This window comes from Melospiza melodia, chromosome 4, assembly GCF_035770615.1.
Source record: "Melospiza melodia melodia isolate bMelMel2 chromosome 4, bMelMel2.pri, whole genome shotgun sequence".
Taxonomy (NCBI): Eukaryota; Metazoa; Chordata; class Aves; order Passeriformes; family Passerellidae; genus Melospiza; species Melospiza melodia.
Window position 1 is genome coordinate 95,751,484 of NC_086197.1, and position 17,219 is coordinate 95,768,702.

General features: G+C 38.2%; 1 protein-coding gene across 2 annotated transcripts in view; it reads left to right on the forward strand.

Annotated features, from left to right (window-relative positions):
- PIK3C2G (phosphatidylinositol-4-phosphate 3-kinase catalytic subunit type 2 gamma) overlaps positions 1-17,219 on the forward strand; it is a 190,691-nt gene that overhangs the window by 34,542 nt on the left and 138,930 nt on the right. For both annotated transcript variants that reach the window (XM_063155658.1, XM_063155659.1), the window contains 3 exons: positions 1,144-1,260; positions 7,512-7,545; positions 15,196-15,391. In XM_063155658.1, the coding sequence (XP_063011728.1) occupies positions 1,144-1,260; positions 7,512-7,545; positions 15,196-15,391 (347 nt within the window). The remainder of the gene's footprint in view (positions 1-1,143; positions 1,261-7,511; positions 7,546-15,195; positions 15,392-17,219) is intronic.

Consider the following 17,219-nt stretch of genomic DNA (forward strand, 5'->3'; position numbering starts at 1 on the left):
AAACCCAAATGCTTATGTCTAAAAGAACCTGACCACCAGATATTTCATGTAACTCATTCCTGCTTTAATTCTGCTTGAAGCAGGTAATGTGTAATTAGTAAACTCAATATATTTTTGTTCATTTCTAATAATGACAGGTGTTAAACTTCTCAGTACAGTCTGTGCATAGACCTTAAGCCTGAAAACAGAAATTTCATCTTGGTACGATTTTTATTTTTCAGGCACAAGATGCATGAGTGAGAGAAATGGTTTCATGGGTACATCCACATGCTATAGTGCACTAAAAGGAACATTTATCAGTACAGAAACATGGAGAGTATTTATAGGAGAGCTTCTGCTTATTCAGAGAATGTATTTTAAGCTTTAATGAAGTGATATAACCATGCAGAAAGCCCATGAATTTTTATTTCTTTATTTATTTTCCTGAACATAGAGTGCTTCATATTGTGTTTTCCTTCCTTTGGGGATCCATTTATTTTTATTTTTTTTTAGTTCCTCAAAGTATTTCATCTCAAAACTTTTTTTTCCATATGGCAATATTAATATATCTAAATTTGGCAATATTAAAGTATCTAAATTTACAATCAATAAGATTCCATAGTTTTAACTAAATATATAATTTTGCAGAAAGCTGGTTGCAAAAGTACTCAGTCCACAGGTGTCAGATTATGCAGCCTCCCACACAGTACCTATTTTTAGGAGGAATGTGGCTGTTTTCCAACTCTGGCAGAAATGGGTAGGAGACAATAGTGAGGATAAATTCACAGAATTACAGAATGCTCATGAATCACTTGGCTTCATGTCTCCTATGAAGTTTCTTTACAGTGTTTCCACACTGCTGGAGTTCATCCAAACCAAGGTTTTCCCTTAAAATCAGTCCTTGATACCAAATTTGTTGTGGTTTTGACCAGCATACATTTTGTGGGAGATAATTGAACTTCAACAGAAATGTCACCATCCTTAGGAAAATATTGGCCTGTGGTGATTTCAGTGTAGCCAGACTAAACCATGGTGTTTGAATTATGCTTGAGAAAGAAGGGTTTTCTACCCCTCACTGCCATGAAGGTTACGGTCAGGTATTTCTGGGAAATGCTGTGTGCCAACAGTTTCCTTCTCTCCCCCCTATTTCTCTCCTGTCAACAGAATAATATTGATAATGTGATTGAGGCAGCTAAAGCCATCTGCAGTGTCCTGTGTTCTGTGGAAACCAGGGACATCACTGATGCAGTCTGGAGACTCCGTGCTTTGGGGAGAGCACAGGTAAAAGATGCATGTTCATGTCCTGTTTTTCTCTTTAAAACTGGAATTCGAATGGGTATCATTCCTCTTTTTGACTGATCAAGTTGATTTTACTGTCTCGCTGTCTTGTTTTCCCTTTGACATGTGTTGGGTAGAGACTGTAAAAAAAGAAAGAATGTTGACCATGTGTGATGTGATAGAGGACCAACAGAAGATTGCCATGTGTTTAACTTGAACTGATGTTCTCCTCCAGCTCTTTCTTGTTCCTACTCAATGTAGAAAACTCTTTGCCACATCACCTATTTACCATTTATCATGTGATTTCAGAGTATTAGATTTGCATATATTTAGTACAGGTTGTCAGTAATTTTAAAAAAAACTTCCAAAAATTTCATTTAAATAGTAATTTTTTTTTTCACATTGAAATGTCCCTGCTATTTATATAGAAATAAATAGAGTACCAGCATCATACAGTCTTGATTTTAGCTGAAATACTCTTAAAACACTGAGTTGGGTTTTCCAGGGGTTTCTGAATAATTGTGAACTGGGACTTTGGGGGGCAGTATCCCTTCTCAGTTTTGTCATTAGCTGCTTTGGTGTGACCCTAGATAAGTCACTATGACCTGATTTATAGAAGTTCTGAGCACCCAAAAGCTCTTTTGAAGTCAGCATCTTGGAGATACAGGTGCTCAGCAAATCTGAAATCAAGCCATTAATCACTTGGATTTGATCTGGTGTAACTGTGAGTAGTGATAATTTTTTCACACCCTAAGGAAATTCCCTCTTCACACTTAAAAAAGTCACTGAGCAATTCTCTTCTGTCTTTGCATGGTCTCTTGTGATTCTTTCTCACAGCAAATACTCTTCAGAAAAGCATGCCAGCCTCTATGTGTGGTGCTCGCATTCAGACCATTACCTGACTCCTGCAGGACTTTTATGCTTTCTCTTTCCTGTTGGGTTTGGCTTGTGCTATGTGTAAGAAGACCCAAGACTAGAAGACCAAGGCAGCTCTAGGGTTTTTGGTTTGTTGCTCAGATCTGACCAGCTGATTCACTTAAGTGGCTTTTCTTTCTTCCCTTCTAGTTCATGCTTCACTGCAAATCTTGCTTCTATATGATCCTCAATCTTTTAATTTCTGCTTTGGCATCAGTTATTAGAAATTGCTACTGGGGGTAAATTCTTACATAAATGAGTCTGTGTTGGCACACATTTTATCTGGCATGATGTGCAATCAAATGGAAATAAGAATATCCATTTAAGAAAAGCTCTTCTTGGATATTAGAGGGTAGATATTAGTATACTGTAGAGAAAGAGATAAAGGGAGTAACAAGGGATTAATATGATTTGCTTTTCAGTGAAACTCCAGATTCTCTTAAGAGGTGTCAGGATGATCAGTGTTTTTGTCCTTGAGACAAGAATTTTCTCAATCCAGAATCTTTCTCAAGAAATAAAGAGCTTGGTCCAGGTAAAAGATAGGAAAGCAACAGAACTTTGTTTTAGAAAGGAATTAGAGCAGAAGAAATATATCACGACTAATTTGATAAAAACATTTATTTTGAGGTAAGAAAAATTTAGTGTATTTTATCTTTTAGTGCTCAGGTCAGCCCTGTGAACCTAATGTGTAAACCACCTCTTATAACTGCCTTATATATATCCCTTGGTCCATTTGCAGCCCCATCCTCTCTGAATTTGAGCAGAGAAATTGCTGCAGTGGTCAAAGAGACAAAACAGTTCCTATTAGTGGGGCTCACCCTAAGTCAGAAAACCCCACATGCCATGCAGAATTACATAATGGGATAAAACCCATTACATGCCATCTTTTTCAAGCCTTAGTTTTTTTGTGGATGTTCACATTTTCTTCTGCTTGTCTTCAGAGTTGTTGTCATGCAAATATTGCTTTTATTTTTGAGATGAATTAGCTATTTATAGGCAAATAATTAAATTATCACCTGATCTACTTGTTGTAGAAAGAAACAAACAAAAAAACCTCTGTTCCAAATGTTCCCTGTTTGCAATTGCTCATTCCCCAGCATGTCAGAGTGTCCAACTCCACCATATAGACTGTCTCCAGTATTTACAGCTTCTCCTGAAGCAATTTCCATGTTCTTCCTCACATGGAGGGAGCAATACACTTCCCTTTTCCTGTTTTACCTGTTCAGATTATGCTTTCAGAGCAAGGCACACCTCTCCTTATCTCTGTGCAGTCTCCAGCACAGCAGAGTGCTGGTCCTGGCTGGGATCTGCAGAAGCTCCAGCTGATAAGGAATGATGATAATGACACTGTGTGTTCATCTGTAATGAGCAAAATGATACTGTCCTGAATAGCCTCTTCTGAATGTTGAAAAGATTGTCCTGATTGAGCAGTCTTAAATATTTTTCTGTTCTAATAGTCAGTAAGAAGCTGTTTCACATATTGTGGGGATTGTTAATGGAATTTTGAATGAGTTAAAGACAAGACCTCTGAGTTTTTAGATGATGTGGTTTATTTTCTTCTGCATAGGCAGGAAGAGTGAGTTTGGTTCACATCTTTACTGCATGGTTTAGAAAGTCACAAGACCCTTAGTTACAAAACTTCTTAAGGATTTATTGACTAATAAAATACTGCTAACAAGGATATTTATGTTTTGACTTAATCCTTAAATATTTTGTTTTATGGACTCATGTTACAGTGTAAACATTCTGATCCAATTATGTTATGACACATAAATCTACAGTGCCATATTGTAAACTCCTTGTTTACCTTTGTGGCTACTTTTATTTTTTCTGTATCTTAAACTACAAAACTTTAAACTTTCTTCTTCTTAATGTGTCTGTTTTAAACTAAAAATCTACCTTCTCGCACCGAAGTTTGGAAACGTCTTCTAAGGTCTAAAATTAAATCCTGTGCGTAATTCTTAGATTTGGCTTGCAGGCCCAAAGTTCTGAGAATTCTTTGCATTTTGGATTCTAGCAACATATCTCTTGAAAACTACTGCCTAGATTGTCTTTCATGCTATGAAGTTTTTCAGTTATTGAGTTTTTGTTCTCTTAACGCTGCCTTTCAGGCTTGGTTAGCTGAGCTGGTTGTCTGTCCCTTGAAGCCTTCCTGTAAAAGCTGCCTGTGACCTTGAGTGCCACCTCTGTCCCTCTGACTCCCTCTGTGCTGAAGCAGACCTGACTAACAACTGACTTCAAACACTGTTGCTGCTGCTGCCTTTTCCCTCCTTTGAGAAATACTGCTAGGACAGTCAATAGACCTCAGCAATCCAGAAAAGGTTGGGCTTTGATTCCATAAAGAGCTTCATTTATCTCAGCAGATGAACTATAAATGTCATAAAAGCAGTCACATATATTCCTGCGTGTTTTGTAACTTGAACACTGTCCCGTTTCGTGAGTATAGTCATTACATATTATATGCAACTATTGTATTTGCTGGGAAATGTCCCAACGAAGGCAGGAATGATGCATCTGACTCCATGTTCTCAGAAGGCTAATTTATTAATTTATTATACTATATTATATTAAATAATGCTATACTATACTAAAGAATACAGAAAGGATACTTACTGAATGCTAAAAAGGTAATAATGAAAACTTGTGACTCTTTCCAGAGTCCTGACACAGCTTGGCCCTGACTGGCCAAAGAGTGAAAACAACTCACAGCAGAACCCAATGAAACAATCACCTGTGGGTAAACAATCTCCAAACACATTCCACATGAGCACAACACAGGAGAAGCAAATGAGATAAGAATTGTTTTCCTTTTCTCTGCAGCTTCTCAGCTTTCCAGGAGAAAAATCCTGGGTGAAGGGATTTTTTAGGAGAATGTGAATGCCACATGCATCTACCTCACATTTAGAATATAAATGTAACAAATCAAATTACATCTCTATATTTGTCAATATTTATACAAAGACAATTGACCAGCTTTCCTGTCTGTAGCAATGTATGTAGTCAAAATTAGTACTCAGCAGCCAGTTATTTAATGGACTACCAACCCCTTCAAACCTCTTTTTGATTTTAACTCATATTGAATGGTCGGGTCATTTTTAATGTGAATTTTTGATACTGAAAAAATTATTAAATGCTGCAATATTATTGTATTTTACCATATTGCTTGAATTATTTCTATTATGTTCATCAGTGTAGTACCAAAATATTTTGTTAGGAGGAAAGAGAGGGTTTTTTCAGATGAGCAGGTAAACAGCCCCACAAATTAAGTGACATTTTTGAGGCTACCTGTTGCATCTCAAGCACTGCAGCATTACACATCTGCTAAGGAAGAGGTGCCAGAAAAACATTCTAACTGCTTTTCCACATGATTTCCTGATCCTTTAGGTAATATATTATGTGATTTTCTATGGAATATTTTTTAACACATCCATTTGGCACAAGGGCACATAAAGCCTCAGGGAAACCACTGCTTACTTCTTCCAGTGTAAATTACATAGGTTGCCAGTGTATGTTTGTTTATACCTATCTGTACATAGGTGCTCTCCTACTTGGAAAAAAGTAATTGAATGTGCTTCTATTTAATTCTGGTTTAAAAAAACCCCAAAACAAAACAAAGAAACTTAGTTTCAGTGTTCTGTCTTTAATTAAATTGTACTTATTACCTCCTCACTGCCAGTACTGTGCATTCCTGTACCGTGGTTAAGAGATTATGAAAGCAATTGGCACCAGTGCTGGTTTCTTCTTAACTGATTGCATCTCTCTGTAAATGTGATTATTTCAGTCTCTAACCAACCTAACCCTGGGATTTTCAAATCCATTCAGGGGAGGCTCTGGGTCTGATGCATACTTAATATTTTTCATCTCTCCTTTTCCCCCCGCCTCCCATTCCTTTCTTACAGCAGCTCACAAAATGTCATAGGAGATCAAATCCTGCCAGAACAGGCACTAATCCAATATATATTAAGCATGCTATACTAGGTTGAAATTATAAGTACCGTGCCAAAAGGTTGTTTACTTTCCAAAATTTGAGGGAATTGAACAAAAGTCTCTGTTCCCATTTGTCTCGCTGCATTATGAAGATTGTGCAAACATAATTCTCAGCCTGGATGCTGCTTTTTCTCCCCTCAAGTAAGCATTTGACTTCTTCTGTTCATCTTCACCAGACAAATGCTGACAGCTCCAAGCTGGGTGCCAGGGGGAGAATGTACATCCAGCATTGTATTTCTTCTGCCACCTCTGCATGCACTGTAATTTTTGGGAAGCATCGTGCTGAATACATGTGTACTAACACGAAGCATTCTGAGCCCACTGCAAAGGGATTAATGACTTTGAAGGGCAGAAAACCTTACAGGGATGTGGGTTCAAACAGTGCAAGCCAAAGGCAATACTGAAATGCAGAATTAACTTTGCAATCTCTCTGGTCAAGATTTGCTCCTTGCTTTTGTGTTGCTGTGTAGATACAAGTCTGATCATAGACTCATATAGTCATAGAGCATGCTGAGTTGAAAGGAATCCATAAGGATCATCAAAGTCCAACTTCTGTCCCTGAAGAGGACACCCCAAGAATCACAGCCTGTGCACTAAAGTGTCATCCAAATGCTTCCAGAACTCTGTCAGGCTTAGGGCTGTGGCCATTTCCCTGGAGAGCCTGTTCAGAGTCCAACCAGCCTCTGGGTGAAAAAGCTTTTCCTGATATCCACTTAACCTCCCCTGACACAGCTTCATGTCATCCCCCTGAGTCCTGTCACTGATGACCAGGACAAGACATCAGTGCCTGTCATTTGCCCTCCTGAGGAAGGTGGAGAGCTTTTTGGGGTCTTCCCTCACTCAGTATTTCCCTTTGGCCACCTCTGGTCAGCTGCCTGCTCAAAGGCCCTTACAGAGCACAGCTGTTTTCAGTGATCTGGCACAGGAGTAGGTGAAATGGGGGCCACTTGAGTGCAGAATTGCTGCTCCTCACCTTTGAGAGGATGCCAAGACCCTGCCTTAGGGCTTCACATCTGATTGTAAGGCTTGCAGAGGCGTGGAGAGGGAATTCTCTCTGTTGTACCACTGTGGAGGCTGAGAACATGTGAGCACATTTGATGAGTGCTTCTTTGTACCTTGACTTGCCCAAATACTGTCAGAAATCAGGACTGAGTGGCTTGGCTGAGGTGGTAGAGGAAGCAAGTCCTGGTGCTCTGAATCCCAGTCATGTCTTGTGTCATCATAACATTAAGATAAATCTAAATCCTTCCCCTTTTCCATGGTATCTTCTAGTCCTACAACCATTACAACTTCTACCCAGTCTTTTCTGAAGTGACTGATTATTTTTTTCCTCTCTGGTTTTGTCTTTATAGAATTCTCTTCAAAGTGTGGAAACACCAGGCAAAGGTAGAGTGGTTTTGGTTTTTTTTTAAAGTATGTTAATTCAAGGTGTATCATCATAAAACACATGTTTTGCTATTTGTTTTTTTACTAATCTGAGCGTGCATATTGCAGATGTTTACATGTTAAGGTGTATTATAAGGTAATTTTGATAAGTTGAAATTGAAGTGATCTAAAAGTGTAAATAAAACAGCATTTCCACAAAATAATCTGGAGACTGAAATACGAAGAATAAATAGCAGAGTGAAAGAACTGAGTTTAGGCCATGGTGGTCATGGTAGTTTTCTTTAATCACAATTTTCTATGCAGAGAAAAGGGAAGATAATGAACATCATGGAAGGCTGAAAAATTATTTTTCTGTATGATTTTTCCACCTGATTCCAATAACTTTAATTCCTCTTTCTGAGAGCTTTAGTTCTTTATGATCTTTTGCTGTATAAACAGTGTCTTATCTAATGATAGACTGTCATTAATTAACAGTAGTGGACAAAATTATAAACCCTGCATTTTGAAACTCTCACTGGCTCAGAGGTGCCCAGCACTGTCAGCACCTCTCAGACCAAGGCATGAGCAGGACTCTGTTCTGTCAGGGCTGGGTTCCAGGAGGGAACAGCCTCCTCAGGTGCTGCTCTACCCCTCTGTGGCTGCCCAAATGCAGCTGGGGATGCTGCATGGGTACCATCCAAGGGCTCTCTCTCCAGCTGAGCACTGGGGTGGGCTGTGGAAGGAATTTGTTTCTCTCCATTTTATTTGAGGAAAAAATGGCCTCTGGCTCTTTTCCTCCGTTTGCTTTTCTCAACTGCAATGTGCTCAGAGAGGCAAAAAAGGTGAATCAGCTGCAATCATTTCAGCAGTCTTTTAAACATAGAGTTGCTTCAAATGCAGGTTTCCAAATGACAGGCTTGTTTTCTGTATTATTGAACTTCATGAACAGCAGAGAAAGGAAGCAGCAATTCAATTTGCAAGATGCCAGGAGAGGCTAAGCAGCTGGAGGGCCAGAAACACACAGGTGCAGAAGGGAGAAGAATGTAAATTCAGTTTGTAGGTTTCTTCTTTCTTGGATATATTCCTTTTCCCATTTTTTTTTTTTTAACATCCTCAAGGGCAGCTAATTGCTCATGTTAAAAAACAATCAATAGTTACTAGTAAACACCTACCTGAGAAACATCGTCCTCCACACACTCTTCAGAAAATGTGATTGGAATGGATTTAAAACACTCCTCTGATTACAGGTATTTCCAGATTTGAACTTCATTGAATCAGCAGCTCTCTCAAGGAAAATTTCATTTATTGAGTAAGTGAAGGAATCAGTGTTTGCTCCCTACTTCTCTGTATCTTTATTTATGCCAGGAAATCTTCAACTGTGAAGATTTCTCTGTTTGCTTTTGGCACACCCTAATTTCATAAGAATTGCAGAATCCTTTTGGTAGTGTAAGATTAGAAACTGCAATTTACTGATAGCAAGTCTGAACTTGCCAGGCAATTAGTCATTCTGTGGAGAAGCCTGCATTCAAATTTGTCCAAGGTAACCAAATTTCCATTTCATGTATGTTTTGTCATACCACATGCCTTACATCTGCACCTAATACATTAAATAAATAGACTAAAGGTCAGTAAAATATTTGAAGTTGGGCTAATGAGCTAGCATGTCAAAGCTGGTGTTAAAAACATGTCTGAGAAAAACCAAGTGTGAGTGCAATGATGAAATCTGATCTGCAGGGACCTAGGGCTGAACTCCCACATGTATGGAAAAACCATATTACATCTTCTCGTTCGGGCATCACAAGTTGTCCTTAGTCCCTGTCTTCCCAGTGCTCACCTTCATGATGATGCCACTGATCTAGGAGCACTAACCTTGAGTGGAATCCAGATTATATTTTCACCTCCTGAAGCTAGAAGTAAAAGCCAAATAAGTGGTGAGTTGTAAGTTCCTGCCGACTTCACCTTTGTGTTTCCTTTTCCACCTCATTTGCTTCCCACCTTTTTTTACTCCATTGTGCTTGACTGTCTAGTATTGCAGGCGTGCAAAAATCTGCAAGCCTGTGACGCAAAATTAAAGGAAAATCATAGATTTGCTCAGTGCTGTTAAATCTTTCCAGATCTCTGGGAAGCTAAACCCCATGTGCTTTCCTTCCTCAAGCAGCACATTTGCAGATGAAGTCAGAATTGACAGCCAAGGAAGAGACAGACTGGATTTCCCATTTTCACTGTTCCTTTCTGTCCCTTATATGTATTTATGTTTATCTTGAAGAAAACAGGATCAAATTTTAACAGCAAGAGCACCAATCAGTTACTCCAACTAATAATTTGTTTCCTTTCCCCTTTTTTCCCCAAGAAATGATTATTACCCTGAGTATCATAAAAGAGTTTTGTTTATCTTCATTACAGCTTCTCTCTACCACAAAAGAGACAAAGAAAAAAGATACTATTAAAATGAAAACCTTACTTAAAAACTTGTTTAGAAGCTGCCTTAACCTTGCTCTTTAATAACATTGTTGGAGGTTTATTATTAGTTATTCACCATGGACTAAGCAAGTCAAAGACTATATTCTAGCCTTGATTGAGTGCTTCAATCACTGCCTCTATTAGCAGTGTTATCTCTGTAGAACAATTTATGCCACTGCTGTGAATAAAGCAATACTTATCCACATATTGCTTAAGTCTGGATCATATTCTTTTTTCTCTCTGTGAAGTCCTTAAAATATTATATTCAAGTTTTAGTGCTCAAAATATTTTCTTTCTTGTTAAATGGGAGGACCTATAGGCATTTCTAGACATCAGTATCTTTCTGCAGCATCAAGTGTTCCCAGAAAATGAAGATTACTCATGTTAATGGATTTAGCATTGGAGTTTGCTGCAATCCAGAGTGTGAGAAGGCTGCAGGCTGGTGCAGACCTGAGTCTGTGTGTGGCTCTCAGAAGCTGATGAATGAATGTTTATTCCATGTCTACAGCCTGGCTGCTCAGGGCAGGGATTTCAGATCAGACATAATAAGCAGCTTTCAGAATTTGATCAGTAGTTCTCTGGGACCCATCCAGAAGGTCTGATATGCACCAGGAGCTGATGATATTGAATTAACAGTATTTGCCAACTGAATTGCTGGAGTTGTTATCTTTTAGAGTGAATGCAGGAATGTAATGCTTACAATACATGTAATGTAGTAATCATTACATTTAGACTGTAAAGCTTCTCCAACTGTGCTTGGGATTTGATATTTGTTTCTAGATGATAATAGAAGCATTCACAACAGAAAGGCTATTTTTTAAAAAAGGGGAGGAAAGGGGGAAATTTTTTTGGTTTGGTTTTTTTGTTAGCGTTTCCTTTGGAGCTGAAAATAATTGTTTTTCTTCCTTTCTTAGCACAAACCCATTACAGTTTTGTTTTGGGAAAAACTCTTTGTTTCACAATCTGGAAAAATCTTCAGGGATATTTTTATTGATTTTGTTTCATTTTTCTACATGTCTCCTGCATTGTTTCCAAACCAGAGCACAGCTCCTCACCTCGAAGCTGTTGTTGTGTTGCATCCTGATATATTGTCCCTGTAGCCAGAGGCTTTTTAATCAAGAAAAAATTTTAAACTGGAACCCCCCAATTCTGCACAAAAAATAGGCAGAAGTTATCAAGGCAATTTAAACCATGTAGGGGAAGACACATATTTGATACCAGGATAGCAGGAGATATTAAAGTTCCTTTCAAGGGATAATCCATAGGATTCTTCAACTAGTAGGAGAAAACAATCCTGTAAATATTGGTGCTTGGAAGCTGCACCTGATCAGTATGTGCATTACAGCCTTTTCATGTTTTGCCTCTTTCTTATTACAATAGTGGCTGAATGAATGCTGCTCAGCATTTTACTTAAAGGTCAAGTGAGTTTCTTTTTTCTGTAGTTTTGGTTTTGGGGTTGTGTGTGTGTATCCTGAACTGTATTCAGGACCTTGCTCTTTCTTTTTTCATCTCTGAAAATAAGCTGGAAAGGAAAAAATCAAGTTCTACTTCTCAAAAATATTTTTAATCTGTCAAAAGGGTCATAAGCCTTCATTTCAAATTCTGTTCAACCAGATTTTTGTCATGTTTTACCTGGAGAAAACGTGTACAGGTCAGAGAGAGTGTTTAACATGTATTGAACTGACATCATCTGCTGGTGCAGTGACAGCAAGGTGCCTGCCCTGTTGGAAGATCTGGCAATAAAATAATATGAGAATTGTAATACTGGACTGAGAGGAAAAAGTAAGTTGGTTTCAGTGAGGAATAAGATTCCTTACTAAATCTTGAAAGTACTTGCAGGTGTATGATTCACTAACCTTTTCAGGATTGTGAGGATTGTTCTGTTTCTCACTCCAAGTACAATTTATTCCTTCAGACTTCCTGCACAAGGAACAGGAATCTGTCAGAAATAAGCATATCTGGCAGCTGTGGTTAAAGTTCACTTCCCTGGTTCTCCTCACATTTCTGCATGTCAGATTTCTCCTCACCTTCAGGGAGAAGGTGATGGCAAATAATTTCACAGCAGAAATAGATCACAAGGCTTGAGTTGTGAGATGATTAGTCTTGGTCACAGTTCACTTTGCAATGTGGTCCTTTCATTGTCTCTTACATACTGGCTATGCCTGGGACACCTCTCTAGAAAATAGGTTTTGATGTAGCTGAAACTCTGAATCTGCTGTAGAAGTCCATGGCCTGTGCTTTGTAAATCAGTGAAGCACCAGTCCTTTCTCAGCTGAGATTTATTAAAAGGCATAAAAAGCAGTAAAGGTTTTCTGGCTTCATGAATGGGAGATATAATTTCAGCCTACCATATCCTATTCAGCGGCTCATTAAAATACAGTGAGAAAATGCTGACCAAGTTTTCTGAGTAATGGATGTTTACAGACTACCAAAGATGTTTCCCTCTAATTCAGTTAATTACTACTGCTCCTAATGACTGAGGAATGGGAGTTGGAAAAGGGTTGATTCTTGCACAGGAACCATAGACTGTTTTATAACTGACAGCTAGCAAGAATAAGAAAATGAATGTTGAAAAAATTCCTGGACCTGCAGACCAGACAATAATTGGACATTTGCTTAAACCTGTGGAACTCTGTTCCTGAAAATATCTTTGTTTTGTATGTTCTAGTAATTAGACAAATAATGCTGAAGGCCATTTTTCTCCCTTGGCTGGCAGTGAAGCAGTTTTTCCCCACTTGTTCCATTGCTGCCTTTACCCCTCACATGCTGTTAGAAAAACGTGTTTTGTTTGGTTTTGTCTGCTTGTCTGGTTTTTACACATCTGACATCAGTTTTGTGACTCAGGTAAATCATGAAAATAATTTTTATGCAAACAAGGTCAAGGGGCAGGGCAGCTTGGATGCAGTGATAGGCATCTTGCATCTTAATATCTTCCTCGTCTGGCACATGTACATTTTCTGTTATGGAAAATACTCCATTCTGTATTTTCTCCTGACTTTATTACTTGGGAATCCCCTGCTCACAGAGTATTCCCTTCTATAGGTGGCTTAGCTGAAATAGAATACATTTCTCCTTGTTCTGGAGACAAAATCTGAAATGTTGCTTTACCTAGAATATAGATTGTGTTAAAACTGTACATTTCCAGAGATTATGAACTACCTTTTACCCTCTTTTGGAGAAAACACTGAGAAGGTTCTGTTCAGAAATCATTGATTTCAACAGGCCAATTTTCATAAATAAGGGGTTTGCTATTACATTACATTTGGCTGTCAACCACTTCGAACAGATTGGGAAACAAGAAATCTCCCGAGGAGATGTTGGTCCTTAATGAAAAAAATAGCATGGTACTTTTCAGATAAAATACTGGTTCAAATAACAGTCAGCTGATGTCCTCTTCTGGACCTCTTAAAAAGGTTCCATATGTATCACTATGGGTAAATTCCTGGAATATAAAAGAATTCAGTGCAAATTAAACATTTAGTTTGCAGTTGCTAAGTGATTACACATCTGGGAATGAGAATTAAGTGGTGTTCTAGGGAAAAAATCACTAGAGACAAAGATTTTTTCAAAACTATTGTGGTGAAGGATGACAAATGGTGAAAATGCTAAAGAGGTTAAATAAAAAAAGGCAATTAAAACCAAATGGTAGACAGAGAGACTAGAAGGACTGAGTTTTTTTAGCCTGTTGATCTCTAAAATGATTCAGTTTTCATATGTGGAAGATGATTACATGGCAAGGTGTAGTACTCTAGCCAGTCCTTCACACATGCAATAATTTGCTGTCAATATTTTCAGAAACAAACCTCATTATATGTCAAACTGTTTCAATTTTATGTGTATTTCTATTGTTACATAATTAAAATTTGTCTATTATGAAATGAAGAGAAATAACTTCTTTGCACTGCTTGCAGTGCATTTTGTGACTCAATAGTTCTGGGTAATTGTTGGTTTAAAGGTAAAAGGTATCAAAGGAGGAGAATAAAATTCCTGATTGAGGATAGGGTTTTTTGGAAATAATTCTGTCAGAAAACTGGGATAGCTAAGTGCAGTGAATGGTGGTATCTGTGTCTGAGGTTGGACAGGACTGCTGCACCTATCCCAAGGATAAAATGCTAATAGGAGTCTCAGGCTTCCAATTCCTGGTTTGTTTCTTCTTTTTCTTTTCTTTTTTCTTTCAATAGACTCTATTAGGTGATAGATGCCCGCTGACTTCAGTGGCCAGACAATTCCAGGGAATATTTCAAGAACTGTTAACAGGTGGTGAGAGTATGTTCTTGATCATGTAGAAAAATGTGAGTTAGAAGGGTAAAAAAAAAAAAAGGAGAATTTGGAGTTTTCCTCTTGGAAGACAAATCAGCCTGATCTTGGAACAATGTAATATACTCTGACACTTTCTCTCTCAACCTAGCCCATGCTTGAGAAATGAGTGCTCTTAACAGCTCTCTTCACTTGATGGAGCCTGCCAGGACTGGGGGTTTGAGTTTACACTGGCAATTAGGCAACCCCAAGCTGCTCCAAAAACAGAGGGGGAAGGTGGATAAAACCCAGGAATTGCAGTGGAAACAAAAAGTACTGCAGAGCTGAAGCCAGAGGGAATGACATAGAGGTGTGGATAAATTTGGATACAGCCTGCATCTCATACCTATGAATACCTATTTATTTCAGTGTCCATTTTTGTGTAATATTATCACCAACCCATGACCACCTGAATGCTGAGTTTTTCTGATTGTGACTGCTGTTTTCTATGTTTTATTAATTGTTTGCCTACAGTTGCAACAGCTTTGTAGTCTTAAAATTTAACCAGTGCCTTTTCTCCCTTCTCCTGCTGCCTTGCCAGTTCCCTTGAAGTAAGTAGCTACTTATCTGCTGAAATGACAAAATACCTACTTGATAAAAATCCTTCCAGCACAAAAATTCAAAGACTGAAATGGCATATCTGAGGTACCCAGTAGCTTGCTGTAGTTGAAAATGCCTTAATTTGAAAATGCCTTAATTTGAAAGCTCTGTAATGAAAGTCTGTTAAGGATACACCAGAAATGAGCTAAGGCCACTTTCAGAAGCACAGATGGCTAATTGTCTTCAGTTGCAGGTTATGTCATTTCAACTAAACTTTATTAGGAAGCATTTCAAAGCCATAACTGATGGTTTAGGATAAATATAGTTCTTCATAAATGACCTATTGCTAACCTTTATTTATTCCTCTCCTCTCAGTGTTAGTAGAGGCTGCTGTGACTGAGCTCTCCATGGCCATCACTCGTCTCATCCATGCCTACAGCAGCAGCTTTGATGCCAATTTCCAGCTTGCCAGCATCCCTAGGAGCCCTTTATGTGCAGACATCAGCCTGAATTCCCAGCTGAGCTTCACTGTTTGTGCTGCCCACAACATCCCAGAAGCCTGGGTGACCAGGTAGGAGGAGGGCTCATAGGATGTGTTGTCTCTTTGACAAAAGTCATTTTTCACAGACACAGCTCCCCTCTGCTGCTTTGGTGGTGGTCCTAAATTAATGTTAGAGACTGTGTGATGCACACCAGGGATGTTTGGACTGGGAATTGGTGTGGTCTCAGCAGGACAAGTAACTGGAAGGGTTGGAGGCCAGCTTGCCAAGTGAAACAAAGGGGTGGTTTTGCTTGAACCCAGTCTCAGTGAGGCTTTCTCAGCAATTTCTGCTCTTGGTTTGTTCCAACCTAGTCATGTGGCTGAGTACCTAAATTGGTGATGTCCTTCAGAGATGTGATTGAAGTTTAGAGATCCAAGTATACTTGCTATCAGCATAACTAACACAAGAAAACAAAAGAATGGAAATACAGAAATAGAATTTTGATAGAAAAAAGAGACAATTATATAAAAAGCTAATAGAAATATTGTCTTCTGTACTGCTCAAATTTGGTAAAGCTATTTGTGTCATCAAGTAGCTGCTGTCCCTAGTATGAGCAAAACTGGTGTTCTGCTCTTTCCACTCCAGTGTGATCAAAGGGGGACAGGTGAACACAGTGTGGTAACATTATTTTCATGAGTTAAAAAGTTGTTCTCAAAGTTTTTGTTAATTTTCCCATTGCTCTCTCTTTAACTTCAACCCCAAATGACTGTGGGATCATTTGCATTAGACTGTGAGCAAGAGACTGTGCTATACAGCGTTATCTGTAATTAGCCATTTAACAAAAATCTGAGGGACTTTGCATTAGCTAAGGTAATAAATACAGAACTAGAATCACTATCCTGATTTCAGATGGTTATACCATTGCCACTTCATTTTATGTTTTACCAGAAAAATGTGCTATTCCACATAGCCTAAAGGCCACTGATGATTTCAGTGCTAGGTTGGAGCACACAAAAATGAGAATATTTCTTCCTTGTAATCCCCCTTTCCAGTCTTTCCAATATTCACAACTGGCATGGACTTGTTAACATGAACTGCTGCTCTAACACTTGGTTTTCTCAAATTCTTTTATTGACATTGTTCACATGCATGCTCCCCATTCTTATTTTTCTCCACTGCATAAATTCATGCTGGCAGTTTCCCTTTCCAAAGGTCGCATTATGATCTTGCAGCTGTTTTAAGATGTATTTTAAAGTGTCTATATTTCTGCATATGTATAATGTATAAAATGTATTCTATAAGGAAGTATACACATTATGGTATATATTATATTATGTATCTTTTGTTTAAATAACAGAACTTAATCCTTTGATTGTATGAAAACCTTTTAGTTCCTGTACTATCCTCTAACTCTTTGTAATGTTGAGACTCTAGGGCAAGTATTTCCTATCCTACAAGGCAATTTTTCCTTCTCTGAACTGACAGCTCAGAGGTACTGCAGACTACAGGTAATTTTCTTTCAATTAAAAAAAAAAAAGAAAAAAAGCCCAAATCTGCTACAATAATTATAAAATATATTATAATGTTCTCGAAGAAATAAGTCATCATTCTTATAAATATGGCAAGTCAGGCACCTTCAATCTGTGACTGCCTCAAATTTCCTGTTCACGTTTGACTGTTTCCCATGTTCATCATTCTTGTCCAGAATGAGATCTAAAGCTGAGCCTGGCAGGAAGATCTGGAAGTTACAAGACTAATTAAGAACATCAGTAATTTATAATCTATTTTGACTAATATTTTAAAATATTTCAGTAAGAGGAATGTGAAACAAGAGATATTTCCAGACCTACATTTCACTCTGAAGCTGCTCAGTTTACTTTCTGAAGACCAACACAGAGGGCTTGAATGCTTCTGCTG